Genomic DNA, 11,123 nt, shown 5'->3' on the forward strand with positions numbered 1-11,123 from the left:
TTCATTTAAACAAGTATGAAAATTTAGATAATCAAATACCTCACCAATAGCTAATCTCGGTACACTAGTTTGACCAGGCACTCTTAATTAGTTATTTAAGAAGCAGTATATCTTTATTATGTAAGAAGTAATGCTAACAGTTTTCTTTCTGGCTCAAACCAGTAATCTTAACAGTAAAAGCAGGGGGGAAATGGAGAAAGAAGCTTCATCTTAAAGATGATCAGCAATAAATGTTAAAGCAACAACGTTCTCTGTAGTCAGACCGAGCTATAGTTCTGATGGACAAGCCAAAATTTCTTATTAACTCACTGAATAAAATAGGGCATTCCCTAAGAATAATATACTTTTCCGTTAAAGAAATTCATCTGGTGGTGGAAACTTGGATTCAGAAGAAAATAAACGGTGCAAGGGTCTTCTACAGGGGGCCTGGAAAGGTTCCATTCTCCCTTTGCTCATTCCATCTATCAATCTGATACCCATCAACATATCAAGTATTAGCTCAAGGAGGTTAAGAGAACCATATCCAATATCAAAGTTTGATCAATGACATAAGATAGCAAAATTATAACAATGATGACAGCATTATTAAGTTAACAATACAACTACATGAATGGTTATATTCGATATTTGAAATGATTTTAACCAAATACCAATCCTCAAAATAACAAGTTTGCAAATAGTTGATCTGATATAACTTTGAGCATACAAGAGAAGCTATTAGTTTTTATTCGCCAATTATAGGGAAAATGTAATAAGGCACAAAGAGGAGCTATTTATGAGGTCCCAACATTTTGCTCAATAAATCAACAAGGCATCCAGCAGGAACAATCAACAAAATCAGCCCTCTCTCCCTCTTGGGAGAAACAATGAACATAATCCAAGACCAAAAGACCCTGTCTTTTTAGTCTTATCTTCTGTTCCATTTTGTTTCCCACTTGGAGATAATGTTGTCACTTTCAGGAATACAACCATCATAGAAACAGAAACAAATACACCTCTGTAACATGATGATCATGATGCCTATGCACCTTCTAGCAGGTGACATTATCAGATACGTAAACAAAACTGAACAGATTCTATAGAAGTTAAAGGAATATATAAATGAATTTTCAAAGTTATTTAACCCTTCGTTCCAAATGAAGATAGACACCCAACTCAGGATATCAAGAATATTGAAAACACATACCCATTCACCGGGACAAAGGGACCGATAAAATTTGGCAAATTTGTCACACTCTGGAGCACCTTCTCCCTTGGCAGCTGTGCACCTGTAGAAGATTATAGGAATTAATAGAATAGTACTGAAAGGGAGTTCCTAGTTCCTACACTAATTGGAACATGTAGGATATACTGAAAGAAGAAACAAGAAACAATAGGAAGAGTTTTAACTAACCTATGATACTCAACATATCGGGTAAAGCAGTGCCTAGTCTGATTTGTAGTTGGGAATCGGAAATCAGCAGGTGCTGTCTCCAGCTGGACACCATCAAGGCAACTTCATCACATAAGTTAATCTCTATGCATCTAGCATCATAAAAATAAAAATTAAGGTTCTGCAAAGCAAAGGTTCGTGATAAACAGTCATACCTTAATCTTTGGTGTCTCCTCGGCGGCTTCCTGTTCAGTTGAATTTTGCTCTTCAGTGGTTTCGCTGCTTTCGGTATCAACAGCAGGAGTATCTTCACTACTGCTTTCAGCAGCAGGATTAGTTATAGTGCTTTCTTCAGTAGCACCTCCACCAGCAGTATCTTCTGCTTTTTCTTCAGCAGCAGCTGCAGGTTCTTCTTCAGCTTTCACTACAGCAGCATCAACAGAAACAATAGTTTCTGGTTTTACATCTTCTTTTACTTCCACAGGTTTTGGACCTACATCTGGCTTCTCCTCTTTGTCCTTCAATAAATATTGCTGCATACCAACATTAGAAAAAACTTTCCATCAGAATTAGTTTTAAGTGATGTTAATATCAAGCAAGGAAAGAAACAAATATGTGCTAAATGGTAATGGCCTCAAGCCCTAAACTCTCACAGAAATCCAAAAGTGCTATATATATGTATGGTTAAAAGGCAAAACTATATACACAGCACAATCCAAGTGCTAAAAAATGTGAATCTATATGCATTATAGGCACAGAAAACAAAAGAGATGTTTCTGAATTCAGTCTTTATAAATTGATTGCAATTCACCCAAATATCCCAGGCTGTCAAAGTTTTCTTTCTTTTTCTTTTTTCATTTTTTGGGTTAATTTTGTATCTCCAAGCTCAAGCTGAATGAGCATCACTGAAAAAAGAAAGAAGAGGCTAAGCCTAACCCATCTTTGTTTGTTAAAAGCCTATCTCTACATTTATAGTTAAGCAGTTTGATATAGCATCCGATGCATAGACATGTAGCTCAATTGATGCTGCATCATAATTCACATAGAATCAGTCATTAAACTCAAAAACACTTTTGAAAACAGTCAAAGCATCGTCAACGCAATTTAATCTTCGAAAGACACCATTACACGGTCTCGTTTCACCAATAATTTTCTACAGCCACAAAATCGATCCCGTTGAACAAAATATCAAAGATCCAAAATGATATAAACAAGAAAATCAGCAACCTCGCCTAGATCTATAAATTAAAAAGTCAATCGAAGCAAAACTTGATAGTGAAAAGTACCTCGGATAAGGAAGGAGTTCCTGCGGTTGTGTCCGCCATTGCCGGAAAAAAGAAAGAATCAGCTTGCTCAACTGCTTCTCCAGAAGGGCGGCCTGAGACTAATAAGGGAAGAAAGAGGAAAAAGGGAAGAGGCTGGGCTTAGGTTTAGACAAAGTAAAGCTGGTTTACTGCTTTACTGCGCTGGAATTTTAAGTCCACCCACTGTTAGCCACGTTTGGTTTTGGGTTATTCGAGAGTTATCTGTTGGAAATTTTCTGAAAAATAAAAAAGAAAAGAAAAAAAGAATTCAGAAGCTGCTGGAATGTAATTATGTAAATGTCGTCAAAAAGAATTATAATTGGGCCAGCCTTTAAATGCCTGTTTGGGCTTTGTAATGACAGAATGATACATGGAACTTGACTTCTTTACCTCCTAGCAACAAAGCTATAGGCTCCAAATGGGTCTATAAAGGGCAGCTCAGATTAGATGGTACTGTTGATAAGCTCGAGATTCGATTGGTGGCAAAGGGATACCACCGTATTAAAGGCACAGACTGTTCTGATAGTTTTTCTCCACTGACTAACCTTGTTACTATGAGAATTTTCTTGTGCAACTGCACATAGCTGGCTTATTCATCAATTCTATGTTAACAATGCATTCCTCCATGGATACATTGAAGAAAAAGTTTAAATGACTCCACCTTGAAGCTGCAACAGGTCAGGCTTGTCGTTTGAAAAGATCTCTTGTATGGCCTAGAACAGGCCTCCAGACAGTGAAATTCAGAGTTTTATTCTAAACTCGGTGAATTTGGTTTTAAGCCATCTTCTCATGACCATCGCTTCTTCACAAGGACTACTCCTACTTCTTTATTTATTCTGCTGGTTTACATTGATGATGTGTTACGAACAGGCAATGTTGAAGCTGAATTAATTTCAATAAAGAAATACTTGAATTTTGCTTTCACTAAAAAAGATTTAGGCCATGCCAAATACTTCTTTGGGATTGAAATTGCTGGTACCACATGAGGAACTTATTTTTCACAAAGAAATTACACTTTATATATCATTTTTTTATATTAGTTTGTTGGGTGCTAAACCAGCAGTTACTGCATTACCTAAAAGAAATTTACTACATCTGGCTCTAGTTTTGATTCACCTAGTAAATACAAGAAGACTTGTTGGTAGGCTTTTGTACTTAACTTTAACTAGGCCATACATCACATATGTTGTCTAACAACTCAGTCAGTTTGTTGCTCAGCCTACACAAGATCATTGGCAAATTGCATTGCATCTCCTTCGATAGTTTAAAGGCAGTCCTATTAAAGGGTTATTCTACTCTTCACAGAACTCACTCAATTTGCAAGGATACGGTGATGAATATTGTGCCTCTTGTCCGGATTCAAGAAGGTCCATCGTCGGTTATTGCTTATTCCTTGAATCATCACTTATCTCTTATAAAACTAAGAAACAAACAATTGCTTCACGTTCCTCGTCTGCAGCAGAGTATAGGAGCCTTGCTTCCTCAGTTTGTGAATTACAATAGTGGGCCTATGTTCTTGCTGATTTCCAGATTCCTATCTCTTTTCTCATCTCTTTGTGGTGTGATAACAGGGCTGTCATTCATATTGTGGCTAATCCTGTCTTCCATGAACGCACCAAACATCTGGAAATCGACTATCACTTGATACGAGATAAGTACAAGTCTGGTTTTGCGGTTCCAAAGCATATATCTACTCAACACCAGCTGATAGATGTATTTACTAAAGCTCTTTTTAGTCCTCATTTTTTCAAGCTTTTTCATTGGGCATGTTTGATCCCCATGTTCCAACTTAAGGGGAGATGAAGACTATTTACTTCATTTATTCTGGTATGATTTCATCAATTAGTTTCTTTGGTATCACAAGTTTGTTTTAATTCTGCCCACGTGACACTTAGTAATTGGTTAGTTTGTTAGAGTTTGTTTGTGGGTTATAACTCTTTGTATGAATACTCACTTTGAGAATTTCTTCATTAAGTTGGTTATACGGAATTTCAGTAATAAATTGTTTATTTCTTAATCACATAACAACATTGATTCAAATTCACTTAATTGGCAACATTTGGGGTAGTTGCATCTATTAAAACTTTACTACTGTTTAGAATAGTAAGATTAATTTCTCTACTTACCATATGGAACAGCAAAAACTGCCAAAGGGCACATCTGTTTTTATGCCTTATACAGAACCATGCTTGCACCAGCTTTCAGATTTTCTCTCTTTAATACGTCTCACGTGTCAGTATTATACATTCTTACATATAGTAGGTCATATGTTCGGGTAGGAGTGCATCCACAAGACCAAACCTCTCGGCTACTTCTGAATGCATTTGTCATTAATGAGACCGATCTAATGCACTCAAAGCAATCATCGACACTTCAATATGTCATTTCCTTAATCAATTGATCATCAACAATGTGCATTGGGTAGAATTAAACCTGATTAGATTGACAATCCTGTTGTGCCCCTTTTTTTCATTTTATGTTCAATCAGTGCCTAATTGTTGTCATTGTCATTATCAGCTACACAAACAGAGACATGAATGACTTAATGCACTTGGCCGTTCATAGATTTCCTTAAAGAATTCCAAGGATCCTGGAGTGTAGACTGCAGTTAATCTTTGTTGAGATTATTCATGTTACAGAAATTCCCTAATAATAGTTTGCTTTAAAGCCTGACCTCCCAATTCTATTAATCTTCGACAGTTTCCTGTTAACATTACGAGATCTCCATTGTTTGTCGAACTTTATATGTACTTAGTTATTCGTAAATTAGATGAATGAGAAGCTCTTTATAACTAGACAAAGAATAATCTACCTTGTAAGAAAACAAACAGCCAAAGGACATTTTCTAGTGGCAACTAATTATGTCAAGTTACTGTATATGTTGCCTCATTGTTGTCCATTTCTGCAGCTCTTATAACCAAAAATAACTACCGTAGAGCTTGCCTCCGTTCCATGTTATGCCCAACGGCGGATCTAGAAAATGAAGTTAGAAGGGACAAAATATAAAAGAAAAAATAACTTAAAAAGTGAAATAACAGTGGAAGAACGGATCAATGAATTAAGATTCGGAATAGCAATGTAATATAAAACATCTATATTTACAGGTCAAAAAAATTAACAAATTTGTTGCTGGGGACAGTGGCTCCTACTGCGGCCTTGGTTCTACCGTGCCTGCATCCATATAATTGTCAATCATAATAGTATTACTTCCATAGCTTTGTTAATGATTTATCAATATCTAAATATTTCCATCTGAATTTTTTGAGTTTTCTTCACAGCGATCTGCTGAAGTTTCTTGTTTGTACTAAGAGATAATACAGTTCTTGCTGGAATACAACTTTGCGCCTTGATTTAATGACATAATCTACAAACCAGAAGCAAGCCACTTTATAGTAAGCTTTTGCATATTATTTGATACTTGTACCGCTCGAGTTGCTTGCATTTTAATTGCAAAAGGACACAGTATTAGAAGATGGTCAGGTCCCAATGGACCTTTATCTGGCATCTTTGCGAACCCCTGTGACATCGAAATATCAGTCTAATCCTTAATACAATACTCTATTCTAATAAATATATAAAATATTTTAAAAAACATTGGTTTAATTTATTAATAGATCTCGTTTATTAGGTCTATAGAGAATCTGATGGGATATTAGACTCGTGTTTAAAGATATTAGACTAAAAATTCAATTCAAGTGGACTTTACCCTAATAACTCTTTTTATCTAGCAATTTTACTTTTAGATTTCGTCGGTACACATAATTCAATATTAAAAGATATATTTTAAATTTTATAATTATTTTTTTTTTTTTTTGGCAATAATATAAATAGCTAAGGAATTTTTTTTAAATAGCAGTTAATAAATAATATTTATGTGCCACCCGAGCAGTGACATCGTTTGAGACTATTCGATGAGACATTTTTGCCAGTCTCGTTGAATAAATAAACAGAATTGCGTTACGTAGCGTTTGGTGACCATGACACCACTCCACCTAAATATTTTCGGATAGGGATGTAAATCGTAGCATGTTTATAGATTTTCTTTTAATTTCCTGTATAATTTACGAAGAAGACAAACAAAATGCCTGCGCTGTGCATTTGAGAAATTCTCTACGAATTTTAAATTTAAAACATCAGTGGCTATGATCCTCTGATTGACAAATAAGCCCTGATTAATCCCAAAAAATATGACCCGTGAACAGATTAGCTTTCTACACCTTTTAGAAAGCGACTTTCTAACCCTAACAACCAATTCATAGATAAGTATTACTATTTTATTAACTATAATTGATTCTAGAATGCATTAAATTAATGGAGCGATAATAAACCAGCAAACTGATGCAGAAAAATTATTTTGAAGATTTAAACCAAAATAAGTAAGTAAAATTGTATGAATGTGTTAATAAAATATTCAACCCATCATTCATATAATTTTGTGTTTTTGCAAAAGGTATAATTAAATTCTTGACTTGTATTTAAAATACAATTAACTGCCTGATATTTAAAATATATCACTTGAATCCTTAACATCACTTCAACATAAAATTCAATCTTTTTCAGTCAAATTAAATTTAATAATATGCAAAAATAATATAATAACATAATTTGATTGAAAATGAATCAATAAATACAACCATTGATTCTTGACTTGTATTCTAAAATACAATTAATTGGCTGGTCTTTCTTTCTTTTTTTTTTGGTGAGAAATTGGCTGTTCTTTCTTAGTTGCTAGAGAATCTGTGTTCTTGCATGCATCGTTAGCATACACTTCAATAATATTTGAATTACCAGTAATCATAGTTATAAATTTTAAAATTAAGTTTTAGATTTCTACTACTGTTTGTTTATCTGCTTTCGCCTTATTTTGCTTTCTTTCTTTTGAAACAAATAGAGATGTTGAGGTACCTTTGTCAATCTTTCAAATCATTATGATAGTCCACTTAAATGCAATTCATAATTTATATTATCTTATGGACTTGCGTACCAAATTGTATAAATCATACAGTTCCTAATCTTATTACTATGCTTAGCTTATTTTCAATTAAATACCGTATTAAATTTCATTAGCGCCTTCAAGAACATTCTAGACGGCGAAACAATAGACTTGCAGGCTTCATCAACAGAAAGAATTAATGGCATCTTCTTCTGCTTGCAAACGAATTTTTATTTCCTTTTAATGAAAGATTGATGCATGCATATGCATCTAAAAGGACACCGGTACTTGCAGAATCCTTCCTTTCCTTTTCTTCAATGATCAAAACTCATACGAAACATGAAGAAAAAGCAAAGTCATGAAATCATAGCCTGTTTGCATTTCAAAAGTGCCCAACCTCATAATTAATTAATTAATTAATTGATTGATCATTTATTTTCTATTATTTATTTACTTGTATGTTATGGATTTTATTTTTACAGAAAAAGGTAGGATTAACGGGAAAGAATCCCTTTTTTTTTTTTTTTTTGGTTGGAAGTAGGAAAGAATCCAATTAGGTTGAGGCATGTGAGTTTTGTTGACTAAAATAGTCCTTTTTTAAGAAAAATAAAACTTGTTGACCAAACTAGTAACTCAGGAATTTTCTAAAGAAAAAAATGGTTACCTGATGATTATGCCAAGTCACCAAAATAACAGTTGCAACATATTCATGTGGAAAAGATTGCAAGATAGATTATTATTTTTTTATATTAAAATAATCAATGAAATGAAAAATAAATATTTGAAGTATTAATTAAAAAATAAATAATAATAATATCTTTATGTTTATTTATTTTCTATAAGAGCAGATATATTAGTATCTAAGCCTTTTCAATTGGTAGGGAAATAAAATGAAAAACACTGAAAATTTAAGGAAAAGAAAGGGAGATGTGGAAGGTTGAGAAAGCTGCTGGAGACATGTGAGAGGAAGAGGCCAACTCAGCTTTTCCCTTGCAAACTTTGACGCCCAACTCCAATGCGTAACGGCAGTTTGACCATCAAACAAAAATCCAACACAAAATGTAATTATAATTTTACTTAGAATACGAACACAAATTTGGCAAGTACAATTATTTCTGAGTTGGAAATAGCGAACGTCATTAATTATGATATCATGGGAAAATAAATAAATTTAGAGAAAACGTTTTATTTTGAAAAAAGAATAAAGGGCCGAATGTTGAATTTTGTCTTAACCCCTAATTATGTGATCATGTTCTTGTTTTGAGATATACAAAAAAGAAGAACGAATTTGAGCCATATGATGAGTCAGCTGGTTTGACGAGAGAGGCATGTGGTGTTAAAGGAAAGGGTGAATTACTATCTGCCCCCCTGAGGTTACGTCATAATTATTAGTCAGGACCTGTTGTTTCAAATTCGAATTACGAGGTTCCTGTATCTTCTTTTTCTTTTTCCCTGTCATTTAGTCCCTGCAGTCAAATATATTGTTAAAAGGCCACATATATGCCCATTCTATTGGATTTTATGGTTTTGCTGCCTTAATAACTCAATATATATTATAAGTCGACTTTATCATTTTATTTTATTATTTATAATTGTATAAATATTATTTAACACTTCGGACATATAAATTTAGTTATAAATAAATTTAAAATTCAATCGCAATATAAATTTTAATTAGAATTCATTTACAAATGAGATAAAAATTTTAAATAAATATAATATTAAAAAATAGAAAAAAAACACTTATTTTAAATTCTTATAAAATATTTAGTCTAATAGGAAAATTCTATAGAATTCGGATAGAGATCTCAAGTTCCCTTCCCATAATAAAAGAAACTTCTAAATATAAAATTGAAAACTTCAATTTAATTGCAAAGTAAAAAAATGTCAGCATGATATAAAATGAATTCACCAAGCTATAACAGAACTAATTATTTTGTTGGTCAAATGCATATTTATATATCTTAACTTTAGTTATTCAGTACTTTTGATTTAATCTAATAAATACTTAAATTTATTTTTTATAATATTTTAATATTTCTTAACATGTATCTTCAATCAAGAACAAAAAATATTTAAATATTAGTAAAACATAAAATTCAATTAAATTGAAAGTTAAAAGTATTTGAATATTAAAAAAATAAAAATAAAATATTTGTTAAAGCTTAAATATTAAAACTGATCATCAGCCAACATTTATAATGAATGAGATAATTCCCCAAACATCCACATCATTATCTTAAGAGCGAGCAATTTCTAGGGCACATTCTCTAACCAAACTGCATTGACATCCTAGGTAAGTGTAACAAGGTTAGAAGATAGTACTACTTAACATCAAACCATAACTTCTAAGTAAAATAAATAACAATAACTTGTAGGATAATTCTTCATAAAATATTCATTATGTAAAGGGCTCGTCTTAATTAATAAAACTTATACACATATAATGTATATCGCTTAGAATAGTAAAATAAACCTATTATAACCATTTCCACAAATCTATGACACAATCTGCATACGTTTTGGCATCAATTGCAATTAACATCCTAAGCATGGGGTTATGAAATGCATGCAGCACTCAGTAAATCTTGCCTATCAAATACTAAAAAGAAAAAGAAGTCAGGAATAAATACACGATTAAGAATCAAAATAAACTACACAATCATTTATAAATATTTTTTTTTCATCACATAAATAAGATTATTTAAACAAATTCGAATATCTGTTTAAACATAACTGTAAAATCTCGAACCTTATTTTATACTTTTTTGAAAACTAAAATTAAATTCATTCCAAAAATATGATTTTGGTGTATACTGCAAAATTAGATAATTATACATATACTTTGATTGTTTATTATCCTTATAATCGAGTACTTATCTCTATCTCTAGTGTAATCATGCATAATACTTTAATGTCATTTTCTAATTCACGGATCTTTAAAATAGAGAATATTTAAAATAAAAGCTATTTATAGTTAAGAATGACTTGACTACTTTTCAAATAGTATATTCAATTATTAGATAAATAATATATGAATATTTTATGTTTCAAGAATGAAATATAAATTTTGAATTTCTTTAACTATTATAACAGTCACCAAGAGAAATCCTTCTTAACTAAATGGACAGTACAGTGGGTCGCGGTAGCAACTAAAAATGAAAAAGGAAATCATGAACTTTACCTGTGTGTAAAAGGGTATCATAGAGTTTTGAGCAACCGCTTCTCAATCTTTGACTACCACGGAAGTACAAAAACTTTGATAGAGGGATGGAAAAGCCAACAGAAACGAAATATAAGAACTAGTTAATAAATTTTAGAAAATGGAGGACCCATTAATAATTGAGATCGAACTTATAACGTAACTAATAGTTCAGGCAAAAAAATAATTACTAAATAAGGTGGAAAAGAAGAAGCCTCAAACTAGAGTGGTAGCATTAATTAGTTTATTTGACCAGAAATTTAATAAGAAAAGAAGAATAAAAAAACACTCATATGAAGCAAAGAATGATAA

At 32.2% G+C, this 11,123-nt stretch overlaps 1 protein-coding gene across 1 annotated transcript; it reads right to left on the reverse strand.

Annotated features, from left to right (window-relative positions):
* Window positions 1-87: 87 nt before the first annotated feature.
* Window positions 88-2,877, reverse strand: LOC8281683 (cytochrome c oxidase subunit 6b-1). The gene is made up of 5 exons (XM_002513912.4): window positions 2,659-2,877; window positions 1,588-1,905; window positions 1,394-1,476; window positions 1,187-1,268; window positions 88-469 (listed from the first exon to the last, which is right to left on the reverse strand). Exons 1-5 carry the CDS (start codon window positions 2,695-2,697, stop codon window positions 416-418), a joined length of 576 nt encoding a protein of 191 aa, XP_002513958.1. The 5' UTR covers window positions 2,698-2,877; the 3' UTR covers window positions 88-415.
* Between the last annotated feature and the right edge of the window lie 8,246 nt (window positions 2,878-11,123).

The sequence above is a fragment of the Ricinus communis genome, chromosome 2 (genome assembly GCF_019578655.1).
Source record: "Ricinus communis isolate WT05 ecotype wild-type chromosome 2, ASM1957865v1, whole genome shotgun sequence".
NCBI classification, from domain to species: Eukaryota; Viridiplantae; Streptophyta; class Magnoliopsida; order Malpighiales; family Euphorbiaceae; genus Ricinus; species Ricinus communis.